The sequence below is a fragment of the Chelonoidis abingdonii genome, chromosome 13 (genome assembly GCF_003597395.2).
Source record: "Chelonoidis abingdonii isolate Lonesome George chromosome 13, CheloAbing_2.0, whole genome shotgun sequence".
NCBI lineage: Eukaryota > Metazoa > Chordata > Testudines > Testudinidae > Chelonoidis > Chelonoidis abingdonii.
In genome coordinates, this window is record NC_133781.1 from 2,612,086 (window position 1) to 2,630,071 (window position 17,986).

At 46.0% G+C, this 17,986-nt stretch overlaps 2 protein-coding genes across 4 annotated transcripts in view; both read right to left on the reverse strand.

Moving 5' to 3' along the window:
* Positions 1 to 17,986, reverse strand: part of LOC116824950 (uncharacterized) — a 954,865-nt gene that overhangs the window by 929,319 nt on the left and 7,560 nt on the right. The gene's annotated exons all lie outside the window — the stretch shown is intronic.
* The window catches only part of LOC116824956 (uncharacterized), a 13,047-nt gene continuing 8,591 nt past the window's right edge, over positions 13,531 to 17,986 (reverse strand). For 2 of the 3 annotated variants that reach the window (XM_075072025.1, XM_075072024.1), the window contains exon 3: positions 13,531 to 15,786. In XM_075072025.1, the coding sequence (XP_074928126.1) occupies positions 14,520 to 15,704 (1,185 nt within the window). In that variant the 5' untranslated portion in view covers positions 15,705 to 15,786 and the 3' untranslated portion in view covers positions 13,531 to 14,519. The remainder of the gene's footprint in view (positions 15,787 to 17,986) is intronic. The other variant, XM_075072023.1, reaches the window with a different exon arrangement.

A 17,986-nucleotide genomic window follows, 5' to 3' on the forward strand; every position in this document is an offset into this window, starting at 1 on the left:
GCTAAGATACTGCACAGAACCCTCAAACTCCCAGGCCTCTGGTAGAGGACCCGAGGTTGAGGAAGACACATACCACCCATAGGGGTGAGAGGGGAATTATTTTTATATATATATCTTTCTCTCCTTGATGCTTTTAGTTTTGCAAAGCTGAAGATGGTTATGAGCCATATCAGCTGTAATTTAAACAGAAAAATGTGAATGACAATGGGAAACTGATTAGAAATATTTTACTAGATGGGCAAAAAGCCACAATCCCAAAATCGAGAAAAAAGGCTACACTGGTTTAAAAAGGAACAGCCTGGCTTAGCAGGGAAGTGAGAGTATTTTTGAAAACTGAAATATACACACACATACACAACAAATGGGGAAACAGGGCGGCTGATAGCAATTAATATGTTAGAAGCTAGGAATTGTATTTAATTAATAAGGGAAGCAAAGGGACATAGGGAGAACTCTATGATCAGACTAGTTAAGGACAATAAGGAGATTTTAAAGCTTACAAGGAAGAAAAGCAATCCTATCAATGTTATTAGTCCATTGCTATATGGAAATAGCTGTCAATAATAATACAGAGAAGGCAGAAATGTTCAATAAATATTTTTCTTCATATCATCTGATGATGATAAAATACTGTCCACTTTAACAATGGACAGTATTTTAGCAGCTATTAAAGTTAGACATCTTAAAATCAGCACATCTGATTTGATTAAAAAAAAAAAAAAAAAAAGCTTGGAGCAGTGGAGAAGTTCCAAAGGACTGGAAGGAAACTAATGTTGTGCCAATATTTTAAAAGAGTAAATGGGATGACCTGGGTAATTATAGGCCAGTCCTAGGAAAAACAATGGAACAGCTGATGTGGGAATTGATTTCTACAGAATTAGAGGAGAGTAATATAATTAACGTCTATCAACATGAATTTATGGGAAATCGATCTTGTCAAACTTAGGATTTTGTTGAGTTGATGATTACGAGTTTGATTGATCAAGGTAACTGTGTTAATGTTGTATACTTGACTTCTGTAAGTCATTCAACTTGATATCACATGACATTTTGATTAAGAAATTAGAATGATACAAAAATCAACATGGCACATTAAATAGATTAAAAACTGGCTAACTGTATAATGTCTCTGTAAACAAAAGTAACTCTTGTAACAAGTGTTTTCTGTCTGATATGTACCAGGCAAGGATTTGTGAACTCGTTAGAAATCAATAAATAAATAGTTAAAAAAATAAACTGGTTAACTGATAAGTCTCAAAATGTAACTGTAAATGGGGAATTGCCAGAGGACGGGTGTGTTTCTAGTGGAATCCCACAGTGGCTAGTTCTTGACCTATGCTATTTAACATTTTTATCAATGACCTGGAAGAAAACAAAATCATTATTGATAAAGTTTGCAGAAGACACAAAGATTGGACAAGTGGTAAATAATAAAGAGGACTGGTCATTTTATGAAGGTTTGGATCATTTGGTAAACTGAATGTGTTTCTCTACATCCACATATAAACTCCCACGTCTAGGAACAAAGCAGGCGGTATTTGCAAAATGGGATACTCCTTCAGAGTCACTGCTCCCCAGGATAAAGATTTGAGGCTCACGGTAGATAATCAACTGAACCTGAGTTCCCAGGGTGACGCCATACCTGAAGGATCACATTAGCCCTTTGAATGTATAAGCAGGGGAAACGTGAATAGGAATGGGTGGGTTATATAACCTCGCTGTGTGTCACTGGTGCAACTGCTACTTGACTACTATGTCCTGTTCTGGTATCCTCAGTTCAAGAATGATGCTGAAAAATTTGAAAGGACTCAAAGAACCACAAGAATGATTAAAGGATTGGAAAACCTGCCTTATATTCATAGACCCAAGGAGCTCAATCCATTTAGCTTATCAAACAAATGATTAAGTGGTGATGTAGAGAAATCTCTGTATCAACTATCTCTATAACATTGCACTGTGTTATTTTGTATTAAGTATCTTTTTATATTAAGTATCTTTATGACATTGCATCTTGCACAAAGTTACTTTGTATTTCATATGACTTGGCATTGTGCCTCTGTCATACAACTTTGTATTAGAAAATTGGTAAAAGACTTTATATCAAATGTCATAGCCCCTAAGGATAGTATAGTTAAAGTGAAAGAAACGTGCCTTTTTGTTAAAAGTAGAATAAGATCTCCCCCCCACTCTGTAATCAATTGCCCCATTGACTGAATGAGGTGTGAATGAGTGAGGCTTGGAAGACACCCACCTCCAGACAGCTACGAGTTAAAGGATGGAATGGAAGCCGGAGCAAAAGACAATACAACACTGTCAAGTGGGCCCAACGGAGGGAGCAGACATATTGACGGACCTCAGGATTAGAAGCAAGGCACCTTCTTTAGAAAAACGCCCTGTTTGAGCAGCATTGGGGACAACACCAGAAAAAGCAGCACAAAGACAACTGACACAGATCAGATTTGAATCTGGTCTGGATTTGCATAAGAGGGAAGCTGCTATAAAATACAAGGTGTCTTGCAGAAGGACCCTGGGTCTCGTCTTGTCACCGTAGGAGCATCGATCCGGATCGGCAGAAGCCCGGCTCCACCCCTCCCCCATCTAACTCACCTGGCCAGTGCAGTTAAGGGGAGCAACGTGTTGGTAACAACAGCAAGACGGAGTGTGTTTGTGTCTGTGTGTGTGTGTGTGTGTGTGAATGCATGACTGTAATAGATCATATGCATATGATAAAGTGTTAATTAAACCTGTATTACTAATAAATGTGGCGTTTTGCCTTATCCTCCCTGAAAAGATCCCGTATAGTACTTTGAGTACAACAGTGAGGTGATCTCCATGTACCAGTACTCATATGGGCCTCTTCAATCTAGCAGACAAAAGTACATCAAGATACAGTGCCTGGAAGCTGAAGCAATAGAAATTCAGGGTATGTCTAGTCTAGACACGATAAATCAATCCCCGAGAATTCTCCCATCGACTCTTTTACTCCAGCACCACAAGAAGCACAAGCAGAGTCGACAGGAGAGCGGCAGCAGTCAACTCACTGCAGTGAAGAAACCACGGTAAGTTGATCTAAGTACATCAACTTCAGCTACCTTATTCTCGTAGCTGAAGTTGCATAACTTAGATTGATCCCCTGCCCCAGTGTAGACCAGGGCTAAGACTAGAAACTAGGTGCAAACTTTCTACCAGAGAGGGTAATTAATCATTGGGGAAAACTTACCAAGGGTTGCAGTGGATCTCCATTACTGCAAATTTTAAAATCAAGATCAGATGTTTTTCTAAAAGATCCACTCTATTTCAACCAGGAATTAATACAGGGAAGTCCTATGGCCTGCGTTATACAGAAGGTCTGAGTACGATGATCACAATGGTCCATTATGGCCTCAGAATTTATGAATCTATGCCTGTCTCTTGACATTCTGGACTGACTCTTGGCTTCAGAGTTCTGTGGGTTTGTAGTAGGTCTTTGATAAACCCCTGAATGTGTGGCTGTTTCCTCATAGTGGGTAATTTCTAACTCTTAGTGGGTAATTTCTAACTCTTCCTGCCGGGCCTTTCCCACATCTTCCAGCTCCATGTTAAAGAGAATGTAGCGTCCCTATAAATAGTTTGTTAGCCCTCACCACGTTCTAGTTTTAGAAAGCTCCAAAAACCTGTCAGAATGTAGTTAGGCTTTGGATATCTGCACTAGTTAAATAAGTATGGTTATTTGAACCTCAACTGTGCCGGGGGTTCCACAAGTTTCTTTTTGTTGTGTAAAGAGCAAAAGACACAACAATTGGTTATGTCGATGGGATTGGAACCCAGGGATAGAGTGGAATAGACAATGACTCTGAAGACCTAGTGGAAGTGAAACGAAAAGGAAATCACAGCCTGCAATCACTGGGACTGTCAGTAAACTGCTCATTTACAGGGGAGAGAAAAAAAGAGTTAATATGTCTGAATGTTTGGAGAAAATGGACTTGTTTGTTAGCTCAGTAGAGGACTGGGCCTCATCTATCAAGGAACTAGAACAGTATCTAATCACTAACTACCTGAGGAGAAAAAGTTGGTGGGTTTATTAAGTGTAATGGAGGGGCACACAGAGTCCCTGGCATGAGAGGGAAATCAGGGACACTGGTAGGGACCCCCACACCTGCTACCTGATAATTGCTTACCTGTGCCTGTTGCACTGCAGCCGTTTCCCTTCACTATCCACATTTTCCCACTCTCCCTGGGGAATGAAACCTGGGTGTTATTTTCCAGCCTGTCAGGGTGAAAAGAGCAGAGGGAAAGTTTCAGAAACGGGCTTCAGACAATTTCACACACTGGTTCATCTCCCTCCCCTTCCCTGCAAACAGACTTTCTGCCCACACTGCAAACACACTGGGGCATTTTTCTAAATCCACTAACATATATTTAAACCTTCCTAGAACCAAACACTAGAAAAGAACAAAATCAAAGCAGCTGCCGGGGCCCGCTCTACTGTTTTCGCTGCCCCAAACAGTGCGCCGAATTGCCGCCATGGACGGCGGGGGTCATCTGTGTACCGTTAGGGCAGCACGCATGTTTCTACAGTGGCGGAAACTCAGCGGCAGCTTCTGTCTTCAGCCAGAAGACAGAAGCTGCGCAACCGCAGACAGCTGAACACGGAAGCTGTCGCCAAATTGCCGGCACGGCAGAAATGCGCGTGCCAACTGAATGGCACATGGACTGTCCCCCCAGTCCGTGGCGGCAATTCAGCGTGCTGCTTGGGGGCAAAAACACAGGGACTGCCGCCCCTTGCAGACTGCCATCCCAAGCACCTGCTTGGAATGCTGATGGCTGGAGCCGACCCTGGCAGCTGCCTTGGGGTTCCCCTCTGACATTGTCACCCAGGGCAGTAGCAGGGAGTAGGCAGAGGTAGGAACTGACTTTTCCTGCCTCAGTTCCTTGTCTTGTGCAGTGAGAAGTGAATCTAAAGTCAACAGACTTGGGCACGTTTAGGAGCCTGTAACTTCTCTCCCCACTTGCTTCTCCTTTCATACACTTTTCCTCTCTTGCCCCCGCCACTCTCCTTCCCTCTCTGGACAGGAGATCTGGTTGCTGTTTTCCTGTGGCCATGTCCACTCTGCAGAGCTCATGCACACATAGACCTTTAGGGTAGACGCATCAGGAGTATTTCTTCCGGTGCAGGAAGATCACTTCTCTTGACAGCCGGGCCGACAGAACCACTTTGTCGGCATAGCTGTGTCTACCCTAGGGGTTTTCTCGGCCTGGCTATGTTGGTCCGGGATGTGGAAGAAACCACACAGCTGTGTCACTGCGAGTTGGATCAGCAGGCGCTCACGGGGCAGAGCCGGCGGGGGCGGGGGGTCAGGGAAGGCAGCAGCTCTGGGACTCGCAGACCGCCCCCACCCCAGGGAGCAGAGCTGGGGCGAGGAGGGGCCGTTGGTGCAGAGTCACTTTCCTGCCCGGCCCCAGCCCTTCCCCCGGGTCTCGCCCCTCACCTGCAGGCTCCGGCTCAGGGGCTGGTGTCGGCAGAGCCCGGGGCTGCCCCAGGGGCTGGGTCCAGCCTCCGGAGAGAGTCCCCCCAGCTGGGCACAGGGGGGCGCTAGGGAAGGGCTCTCCCCGCACACACCCCGCTGGGGAGCAGCAGCGGCGGCTCCGCCTGGGCTCCCGGCTCACAATGGAGCTATGGAGGCGGAGGCGGGAGCCGCAGCGTCTGCGCCACCTGACCCAGGAAGGTCAAACTGCAAATCTCCCGGATCCTTTGGCAGACCGAGTTAAAGGGCCCGCGCAGCCTGCCCGTCCCCAGCCTCTGCAACACCCAGAGCCCTCTGGTGGCAGGCGCTAATGAATCCCGCTCCCCTCCTGCGCTTTGCCCTAGGGTTGAACACGTGGCCCGGGAGGGATCCAGCCAGAATCTTTTTCCAGCCCTGGAAACGCGTCGCACAGAGCAGCGTCCCTGCTGCCCGCCAGGGCTGTGTCTGAGCTCGGGGGTCTCTTTCACTGGGGGCTCTGTCGAGATGGGCTCTCTGGTCCGCAGGGCATCTCCCCAGGCTCCTGACTCCCACTCAGACTGCAGCACCACTAGGAGAAGGGAGGCGAACACTCCCTCACCAGCCGCCTTGCAAAGGGCACCCAGACTGCCAGGCACACCTTCAGCAGGAGCTGGGGGACAGATGGTAAATTATTTTTTTTTTTAAAAAAAGAACAATATAGCACAAAACAAATGGATTAAAAACTGGCTAGCTGACAGGTCTCAGAAGAATTCTACAATGAAGAACCATCACTGAGCAGGTGTGTTTCTGGTGGGATTCTGCAGGGATCAGTTTCTGGCCCTACCCTACTTCACATTTTCATCAGTGAGCTGGAAAAAAACCAAAAAGTGTCACCCATGAAGTTTGCAAATTGCAAAGAAGGGGGGCGGTAAATCTCAAAGAGGACAGATTGATGACAGAGCCTACAGGTGGCTTGGTGAGCTGGGTGCAAGCAAACAATTTATGTTTTAATGTGGCTAAATGCAGAGTTATGAATCTAGAGCCAAAGAACGCAGGCCACACTTGCAGGATGGGGCACTGTCTTGTGGGAAGCAGAAACTCTCTGAAAAAAAGACTTGTGGGACATGGTGGATAATCAGCTGAACATGAGCTCCCAGGGAAATGCTGTGGCCAAAAGGGCTAATGCATCCTTGGATGTACAAACAGGGGGCTATCCAGGAGTAGGGAGATTGTGTTACCTCTGTATTTGGCAGTGGTCCAATCGCTGCTGGACTATTGTGTTGATAACTGGAGAATGTTCAGAGAAGAGCCGTGAGAATGAGTAAAGGACTGGAAAGCGAGCTGTACGGTGACAGAGCGAGCTCCTGGGCTCTAGTTTTGCTTTGCAAAGGGAAGGTTAAGGAGTGTCTTGCTCACAGTCTATAGGTACCTGCACGGAGAACAGAAATGTAAAACTGGGCAGCTCTTCATGTTGCCAAACAAAGGTGTAACAAGGTCTAATGGCTGGAAGGTGAAGCCAAGTGCAGGCAAGTAACAAGGTGCCATTGTTTAACAGTGAGGGGTTATTAGCCAAGCAGGAAATTTATTAATTTTTAAATCAAGATTGGATGTTTTTGAAACCATATGCTCTAGTTCAAGCAGGAATTACTCCAAGGAAGTTTTATGGCCTGTTATAGAGGAGGTGGGACTAGGTAATCACACAATTATCCCTCCTGGCCGTGTAATCAACGAATCTATGTAAAGCTTCCCCCTAGAGACCAGCCCTATAACTATTTGGAAATCAGTTGTGAGTAGGATTGTCAGGTGTCCGGTTTTCGACATCTGACCAGACACTAAAACTCTGGTTTGGCTGCAGTAACTGGTCTCTGCCATTTGTGGACAGAAAGAGCAGCAGCTGTGGCTGGAGCCACGTGGAGGAGCTGCTCTCTACTCAGCTGCTGATGCCTGACAGAGAGCAGTGGCTGGCTTCCGGACTGGGCTGCAAGAGGTAGGTGCCAGCACCCGGGGAAGAATCCTATCCACCACCCCTTTTGCCCGTCGTGCCCTGATTGCCTCGGCCCTGGCTCCTCGCTATGGGGACTCACCTTTCCCCACCCCTGGCCTCTTGCTCCAGGGATCCCACACACGTCCCAGCTCCTTGCTTTGGGAACCAACCACCACCACCTCCGCTCGGCTGTGCGCCGATTGGGCAGGTAGGCAGGGTCCACATCAGCTCCTCCCATCCTGACTCTGAAGGCAGCACGTGAGAGAAGAGAATGACTCACACACACCCCTCATTTCCCCTTCGCCCCCCAGGACTCACCTGCTGCCCGAGGGAGAGTGAAGAGTGAGCGACAGAGGCTGGGGGCAGGCCTCAGGGGAAAGAACAGGGCAGGGCAAGGGTGTTCTGTTTTCAGCAATTAGAAAACTGGCAACCCTAATGGTAACACTGATGGTGGAGACCAGGAGCAGCAGGGGAGAGCTGAGATCTAAATGCACTGTGTGTTGCTATTTCTTCCTCTCCCTTCTAACCCTTGTTTATTTCCAATCAATCCCCTTTTCTTCGATTTTCCTCCTTTTGTTACTTTCACTCCATTTTCACCCCCTTCACACAGCCACATTCTGTCTATCACACTCACACACAGTCTCTGAGTCCACACAGCCCTTGGAATCTTTCAGCTGCCCCTGGGCCTCCTCTCTGCCCATTCACTCTCTAACCCACCCCATCCCCACTGGGGCTCTAAGCCACCCACTCTGAGCTTTCAGTCCCCTCCTAGGACTGTAAGGATCATCATACCCTGGCAGACAGACTTTACACACACACAAATTATTAGAAATTTATTTGTATAAAACAAAAGATTCATGTAAAAATTTCAATGAGACATCAAAGACTCTCAAAACCTGAATTTCATGAAATACGAGTCTCTGCCCCTACCCCACTGTACAGAAACAAGAAAATCCCTCCTAGAGTAATTATTTCAGGAATAGTCCCAGCGTGTCACAATCTCAGATGAGTCCCTGCCTGAAAACAGTGATGAGGGATTCAACTACCGTCCTTCCCTTCCATTCAGTAATACACTCCCCATGACAGAAAGAGCTGGGAAGGCGCCGGAGAACATCAAATACTAATAATCATGGATTACATCAAAAAGACTGAGGTGTGTAATGCCTATTTTGCTTTAGTATTCACTTGTGTGACCAGATAGTTAATATAATTAATATTAATAGCAAGTGAGGAGTGCAAGTCAAAATAGGGAAAGAACAAGCTAAAGAATAGTTAGATAATAGTATTTAAATGGGGATTTTCTGATGAAATTTACTCTAAGGTACTTTAAGGAAATAGCTAAAGCAGTCTCTGAATCATTAGCGAGTATCTTTGAGAACTCATGGTGGGTTGGTGATGTCCCAGAACACGGGAAAAAGGCAAACATTGTAGCTATCATTAAAAAGGGAAACAAAGAGGCCTGGGGGAACTATAAACCAGTTACACTAACTTCAATAACTGGAAAGATACTGGAACAAATTATTAAACTAATTATTAAACAATCAGTTTGTAAGTACCTACCGGATGATGATGATGGGCGATCACTTGTTACTGAATATGATCATCTTCGATGGGAGTTATGGGTCCTCAGGTGACTAATAAGGCCAATCCTTGAACCACAAGTTTGGATATTAGGAAAAAACTTTTTCACTCAGAGAGTGGTGAAGCACTGGAATGGGTTACATAGGGAGGTGGTGGAATCTCCTTCCTTAGAGGTTTTTAAAGTCAGGCTTGACAAAGCCCTGGCTGGGATGATTTAGTTGGGAATTGGTCCTGCTTTGAGCAGGGGGTTGGACTAGATGACCTCCTGAGGTCCCTTCCAACCCTGATATTCTATGCAGGGCTGGCTCTAGCCATTTCGCTGCCCCAAGCACGGCGGCATGCCACGGGGAGCGCTCTGCCTGTCCCGCGGCTCTGGTGGACCTCCCGCAGGCGTCCCCGCTGGTCCACCGGAGCCACCTGCCACCCTCCCGGCAACCAGCAGAGTCCCCCACGCAGCATGCCGCCTCAAGCACATGCTTGGTGTGCTGGGGCCTGGAGCTGGCCCTGATTCTATGATTCTATTACAATGAGGGCAGATGTTTTCAAGCTCAGCAGGAGGCTGTTGACCATGACTGGAGAACAGTCTCTCCTTCCTCCTGTGCCTCTTGTCCTCTTCAGCTTGTCGGTAAGCAAGTTCAAAATGCAGGGGACCATCATGTAGGACTTCAGTCCATTTTAAGCAGTCCTAGGCACATGTCTCCCAGGTATCAATGTCAATATTATATTTTTTTAGGTTTGTAAGTACCTACCAGATAATAGGATGAGAAATAGCCAACATAGATTTGTCAAAAATTTCAAAAAGGCTTTGATAAGGTCCCTCACCAAAGGCTCTTAAGCAAAGAAAGCTGTCATGGGATAAGAAGGAAGATTCTCTCATGGATCAGTAACTGGTTACAAAAATAGGAAACAAAGGGTAGGAAGAAATGGTCAGTTTTCAGAATGGAGAGAGGTAAGTAGTGGTGTCCCCCAGGGGCTGTACTTGGACCAGTACTATTCAGCATATTCATAAAAGATCTGAAAAAAGGGGTAAACAGTGAGGTGGCAAAATCTGCAGATGATAAAAAACTACTGAAGATAATTAAGTCCAAAGCAGCCTGCAAAGAGTAACAAAGGGATCTCACAAAACTGGGTGACTAGGCAACAAAATGGCAGATGAAATGTTGATAAATGCGAAATAATGCACATTGGAAAACATAATCCCAGCCATACATATAAAATGATGGATGTCTAAATTAGCTCTTACCACTCAAGAAAGAGATCTTGGAGTCATTATGGATAGTTCTCTGAAAAGATCCACTCAACATGCAGCAGCAGTCAAAAAAGCAAACAGAATGTTGGGAATCTTAAGGAAAGGGATAGATAGTAAGACAGAAAATATCATATTGCCTCTATATAAATCCATGGTATGCCCACATTTTGAATAATGTGTGCAAATCTGCTCATGCCAGCTAAAAAAAAGGTATATTGGAATTGGAAAAGATACAGAAAAGAGCAACAAAAATGATTAGGGGTATGGAATGGCTTCTGTGTGAGAAGAAGTTAATAAGACTGGACTTTTCAGCTTGGAAAAGAGAGGACTAAGGGGGGATATGATAGAGGTCTATAAAATCACAACTGGTGTGGAGAATGTAAATAAGGAAGTGTTGTTTACTCCTTCTAACACAAGAACTAAGGGTCACCAAATGAAATAGGCAGTGGGTTTAAAACAAACAAAAGACCTATTTCTTCACACAACGCACTGTCAAACTGTGGAACTCTTTGCCAGAGGATGTTGTAAAGGCCAAGACTATAACAGGGTTCAAAAAACAACTAGATAAGTTAATGATGGATAGGTCCATCAATAGCTATTAACCAGGATGTGCAGGGGTTCAAAACCATGCTCTGAAGTGTCCCTAGCCTCATTTGCCAGAAGCTGGGAATAAGCAACAGGGGATGGATCACTTGATCCATCACCTGTTCTGTCCGTTCCCTCTGAAGCATCTGGCATTGGCCACTGTCAGAAGGCAGGATACTGGGCTAGATGGACCATTGGTATGACCCAGTATGGCTGTTCTTATGTTCGTAAATGATACCAATCTAATTTCCTCTTTGACATGGTTACCAGTCTAGTGGCTAGGGGGAAAGCAGTAGATGTGATACATCTTGTACTCCTGATGGAATTCTGCACACCTGTATAGGTGCAGAATTCTTATGGTTCGCAGTTTTCTGTGCTCCCCACTCAGAAAAACGCAGAAGAAATATGTGGGGGACATGCACCTCTTCCCTGGCAGCACAGGGAATGCAACTGTTCCAGCACACCTAGAGTAGCTGTCAGAGATGCAAATCACTGCGGGGGAGGAGGGCTGGGCGTGTGTACCTGCAGGAGGGGGGGACGGACGTTAATTACCATCAAGGGGCAGGGCTGGACGTGTGTGAGCAAACAAGCGAGAGAGACTCTGTCCTTCTTGCTTTCTCCTGCAGAAAGCCCAGTGTGGAGGCGTAGGGCTTTTTGTTAGGCATGAGGCAGGCTCTACCTCCATGATGCAGAAATAGGCAGGCAGGCAGGCTGCTACATGTTCCTTCACTGCAATGAAGCAGCTGTTTTGCCAGGTTTGGAAATGCAATCAGCCAGTGCCCTATCCTTTAAATTGCTGGGAGGCACATTTTATAGAAGATCACAGGGATTGGATTGAAACAAAATTCAGTCAGATTTTATTTGAGAGGGGATAAAGTGTGGAAGAATAAGTGTTCTTTCTGTGCAAAATCAATAAATAATTGAAATAAAACACTGTTCTTGATAGGGGAAAACAACATTGTTAATGGTGCTATTGATAGTTGATATTTTCTGAGGCAGAAATGTAGCAGCCTGCCTGCATAGTAATGTGGTTAACGTTCCTATTGTTTAAATGTAGCAGCCTGCCTGCATAGTAATGTGGTTAATGTTCCTATTGTTTAAATGTAGCAGCCTGCCTGCATAGTAATGTGGTTAACGTTACTATTGTTAGTTAACTGTTCCCATTCTCAGTCCATTACCCCAGGAACATAAAACCTATAAAATTTTTAAGGCTCCTTTCCATTGTCAGAGTGATGTAAAGGAGCCTTATTATAAATGGCAGCAAGGACATCTTCAGCTAGGAAGATCTATGTGCTTTCTCACTTTTTTCCTGTGCCAAACTGACACAAGGGGGTAGGATTATAGCTCAGGATTTATTTACTTTTTACCCATTTAAAAAAAAAAAAGACTGAGGGCAAATAAAACATTTATCAAGCAGTTAGTAAAATGTCAGGACAATCAGAACCAAGCACTTCCCAAAGTACCCAGCCAGGTCCAGCTGACGTTACCAAATGGAAAAGGGATATTTATTCTTTTGCATGCCATGGACAGCCTTCAAATCATGCACCAAAATGGCTACACCAGCTCCTCGTGCTTGAGAATTCCCTACAAAACTGCATGTGGATGGGGACAAATTATTTTGCACAGCCTGCAATGTTGTTCTCAGTAATGACTGACTGACTGTAATGGTGGATCTTTTTGGGTTAAAGTGTGGGTTAAAAAACCCACATTATTTTGACAAATAAAATATGCAGAATTTTAAAATATTGTGTGCAGAATTTTTTATTTTTTGACATAGAATTCCCCTAGGAGTAATCTTGATTTTAGTAAGGCTTAAGACACAGTCCGACATGACCATCTTATAAGCAAACTAGGAAAATGTGGTCTAAATTAAATGACTTTAAGGTGGGTGCAAAACTCTTTAAAAGGCCATACTCAGAGTAGTTATCAATGGTTCATATTCAAATATGAGGAACATATCTAGTGGGGTCCCTCCAGAGTCAGTCCAGGATCTGGTACCATTCAATATTTTCATTAATAACTAGGATAACAGAGTGGAGAAATGCTTATAAAATTTGTAATTGACACCCAGATGGGAGGGATTTCTAGCACTTTCGAGGACAGGATTAGATTTCAAAATGACCTTGACAAATTGGAGAATTGGTCTGAAATAAGTCAGTAAAGACAAGTGCAAAATATTACACTTAGGAAGGAAAAAGTCAACTGCTTTCTAATGATAAGGCAGAGGTCCTGACACTGTGGGGTGCGAAGGATCTTTGGGGGGGGGGTGCGGCAAAGTCTGGGCCAGCCCCCTTTCAGAGTGCGAGGGAGTGCCACCCAGACCTACTTCACTCCTAGCTCTGCTCTGGCACTGCCCTCAGCCATGGTCCCGCATCCCTGCACCACGCTCAGCCCCAGACCATGGCCCAATCACAGCTCCACATCCAGCCCCAGCTGCAGTCCCAGACTAGGCCCCCTTACTCCTGTCCATGCTCCCTCCCCCTCCCTGGAAGCCGCAGCCCTATTCATGAACCTGGCTTCCTGGGGGCAGGGGGGCATGAACAGGGGTAAGGAAGACCAGTACTCCGAAAAGTTTGGGGACCACTGCTATTAGGACAGCTAAGCTCTGGAATAGACTTCCAAGGAATCCCCATCATAGGAGGTTTTTAAGAACAAGTTGGACAAACACATTTCAGGGATGGTATAGGTTTACTTAGTCCTGCCTCAGCACAGGAAACTGGACTAGATTACCTCTCAAGGTTCCTTCCAACCCTGCATTTCTCTGATTCTATAATCCTGTGAAAAGCGAAAGTTCTGTGGCACCTTATAGACTAACACGTGTATTGGAGCATGAGCTTTCATGGGTGAATACCCACTTTGTCAGATGAATGCAGTACACAGTAATAACAATAATAGTGAAGCTCAGCCTCTCCTGTACTTGCATTCTCCTGAAGAACTTCATACACAGTAATTAGTGGCCCCTCACAATTCTCCAGGGAGATGGTCAACTATTATCTCCATTGTACGGATGGGAGAAATGGACACACAGAGAGGAGGGGAAGCGACCAGCACCAGCTCACACCTAGGAATCTGAACTCATTTTCCCCACCCTCCCCTCTAACCGCTAGACCACACTCCCAAAAGGAGTTCCCCTAGAGTTCCCATCTCTCTGGGTAATCTCCATAAATTCCCCAATCTCCAGCCACTCGCACCATCCATGACTTTAGAGATGTCCAATACACCTGAGCAGTGCTCCGACATCCTGTTAGTTCAGATCAGCAGCTCTTCCTGCCTTGTAACTACAGCCCCAGAGGGCCCCTTGCTGCTTCCCTGAATAACATTCCCCTGTCCCTACCCCGAGATGCCCTAGGAGCTGCAGAGACAAATCAGAGAATAACTGCAATGGGGTATTTTTACCTGTCCTCTAAAATGGAAAATGTGTGTAACCCACAGAAATGTCTCTCTACCAATCCCAATAGCCTGCTCACCCCAGGCCCTGAAAGCACCCAGCTCCTGGGTATCCAGCGTTCTGTCCTCTTCTACCCCTGTCAAATATCCCCTACTGAAACCCAAACCCGTCATCCACTTGCTGCCCCTGCAAAGACCATCTGTCAATGAAGCACACCTACACTTTGCTTCAGGAGAGCACAGACCCATTGTCCCATAGTGAGAGTTCCTGCTAGCCTGTGTGGAGTTTCTGGTGGGACATTAGAGAGACCTTCACCTTGTAGCTTTTCCCACAGACAGAACATTTATAGTTTCTCTTTGTTGTGTGGGCTCTCTGATGTGAAATATGTTCTGACCTCTGCTTGAAGCTTTTTCGACACACAGAACATTTAGAGGGTGTCTTTTGAGTGTGGGTTTTCTGATGTCTAATGAGGTCAGAGCTCCTAGTGAAGTTTTTCCCACACTTGAGGCAGTTAAAGGATCTCTCTGGCCTGTGCATTTTCTGGTGAGAAATAACGTGAGCCTTCCGACTGAACCCCTTCCCACACTCAGGGCAGTAATAGGGTTTTTCTCCTGTGTGGCTTCTCTGATGATTCATGAGGTCTGAGCTCTGCTTGAAGCTTTTCCCACACTCAAGGCATTTATAGGGTCTCTCTCCAGTATGGATCCTCTGATGTCTAACAACAGCTGAGCTATCACTAAAGTTTTTTCCACAGTCAGGACAATTATATGGCATCTTTCCAGTGTGCATTCTCTGATGTCTAATGAGGTGTGAGTGCCGAATGAAACTTTTCGCACACTCAAGGCAGTTATAGGGTCTCTCTCCTGTGTGGATTCTCTGATGCTTAATTAGGTTTGAGCCTTGATTGAAACTTTTCCCACATTCCAGGCAGTTATAAGGTCTCTCTCCTGTGTGGATTTTCTGGTGTGAAATAAGGGTTGAGCTCCGCTTAAAGCTTTTCCCGCAGTTGGGGCATTTATAGGGTTTCTCTTCTGTGTGCACTCTCTGATGCACAACAAGGGTGGAGCTCCGAGTGAAGGATTTCCCACACTCCGAACAGTTATAGGGTCTCTCTCCTGTGTGGACTCGCCAATGAACAATCAGGGATGAATCATTACTGAAGACTTTTCCGCACTGAGCACATTCATATGGTTTCCCTTTAGTGCAGATTCCTGGCTGGATCATCTTTTCAGGAAAGTCCTTCAAACCAACCCCTTGGTCAGTGGATTTACCCTGTTGTCTCTCTCCTGAGGAGGTTCCCTGCTGCACTTCTGGCCTGTGCTGATTTCCACAGGCTTCTCCCTGCTCAGGACTCCAGAAAACATCCCCTTCAGATCTTCCCGATAGTGTTCTTTGTGCTTCCATTTGCTCAGGACCTTCCTGCTGAGGATGCTCCTCCTTGTTCTCATTCATCATCCCATCACCTGATGTGACAGAGAGAGAATCCAGAAAGGAGTCAGTCCCTGCACTGGAAGAAGAGCGCAATGAAGCAGAAAAACTGCCTGCTGGCTCAGCGAGGGGTAAAGAAAATGTTTGGGTTAAGCTAGCCCCACCTTACTATACCTGCAAACAATGCCAGGACTGGAGGGAGGTTAAAAGAAGGGACCCTGATTCAGGTCAGGGCTGAAGGGATGGAGCAGTGACCTGCCAGCCAGGGCAGCCACCTGGAAGCCAGCACTGGCTCCCCAACCAAGGAGTGACAGCGAATGAACCCCCAGCACCAGGGGTAACAGACTGAGATAACTCCTCCTCACCTTGCCTGAAGGGACCTGGGACCGCACCAAGGCATGTCCCTAAACCCAAGAGGGAACCCTACAGGCAGCAAGCCAGCAGGTTGTACTGGAGGGGCCATGTCCCAAACTGAATGGATTTGTATGAAGTAGCCCATGACAGTGGGTTCTGACTCCCTGCTGGGAGGGACACCAACCCCACCCTGTTCAGAGGTTGATATACACAGGGCCCTGGGCTGGGACCCTGTGGAGAGAGAGGACCTGGGTTCCCTTTACCCCTCCCCTGGCCTTAAAGACAAAGTACTTGGCCCAGTAGGGGACTGAGAGCCTGGCAATCTACCCACTAGGCTGCCCGACCACTGGGGAGAATAGGGAGTATGACCTATTCTGCTCCCACATCCCATCCGAACATTCAAAGGCAAGGAGCTGATCCCAGCGGTCAGTGAGTATGGGTGGGAAGCCACGAGCGACATCTGCCATGTGTATACACCACCTGCTGAGGACACGCCTGACCTGGGAACAGAGACCTGGAGATGCTCACAGGCCTTTGTGAGAATCTCAGCTGTGTACATAGAACAGTAGGACTGGAAGCGACCTCGAGAGATCTTCTAGTCCAGTCCCCTGCACTCAAGGCAGGACTAAGTTATCTAGACCAGTGGTTCTGAAAACTTTTTTTTTTCCTCCACGGAGCACCTGAAAATTGCTGAGGGTCTCAGTGGACCACTTAATGATCTTTCCAAATGTTGTTTGTAGCATTAACTAACTATTGTAAAGCACTTTGGATAAAAGCGTTATGTTAATAATAAAGTTTTTTTGTTCTACAAATAAAAGGATACAACTCATATTTTGATATCAGTAGTCTTACCTTTCAAATGCAATGGATGGCCTTCTCTCCCCTGCCATGGCAGCCCTGAAGCTGGGACTGGGAAGGTGGGGTCTCTCCCTCTCTCCCCCACCGCAGCATCCCCTGAGCTGGGGCCTCTTTCTCTGGCCGCCGCAGTCCTGCATGATCCAAATTCCCCCTACCGCCTCTTCTCACACCACTGCTACACCTGCATGGCTCCCCTAATTAGGTGGGTGGCCCTTCATTCTCTTGTGTGCAGACACCCAGGTGTGCACCTTAGAGGGAACTATCCGTGGATCCTCACCTGAATGCAGCTCATGGATTGATCTGATCTAGACCATCCCTGACAGGTGTCTGGAGATTTTTAAGAGCAGGTTAGACAATGATGGAGAGTCCATAACCACCTTAGGCAATTTATTCCAGTGGTTAACTACCCTGAAAGTTAAGAAGTTTTTCCTAATGTCCAACCTAAACCTCCCTTGTTGCAATTTAAGCCCATTGCTTCTTGTCCTATTCTCAGAGGTCAGAGAGAACAATTTTTCTCTCTCCTCTTAGTAACACCCTTTTATGTACTTGAAAACTGTTATATCCCCTCAGACTTCTCTTCTCCAGACTAAACAAACCCAATTTATTTATTTATTTTCAATCTTCCCTCATAGGTCATGTTTTCTAAAACTTTAATTTTTGTTGCTCTTCTCTGAGCATTCTCCAATTTGTCCACATCTTTCCTGAAATGTGGTGCACAGAGCTGGGCACAATACCCCTCTTGAGGCCTAATTAGTGCGGAGTAGAGCAGAAGAATTATTTCTTGTGTCTTGCTTACAATACTCCTGCTAATACATCACAGAATGAGGGGTTTTTTTGGTTTGTTTTTTTTGTCTTTGCAGCATTACACTGTTGACCCATTTAGCCTGTGATCCACTATGACCCCTAGATCCCTATCCACAGTAGTCCTTCCTTGCTAGTAATTTCCCATTTTGTGTGTGTGTGCAACTGATTGTTCCTTCCTAAGTGGAGTACTTTGCATTTGTCCTTATTGAATTTCATCCTATTTACTTCAGACCATTTCTCCCATTTGTCCAGCTCATTTTGAATTTTAATCCTATCCTCCAAAGCACTTGCAA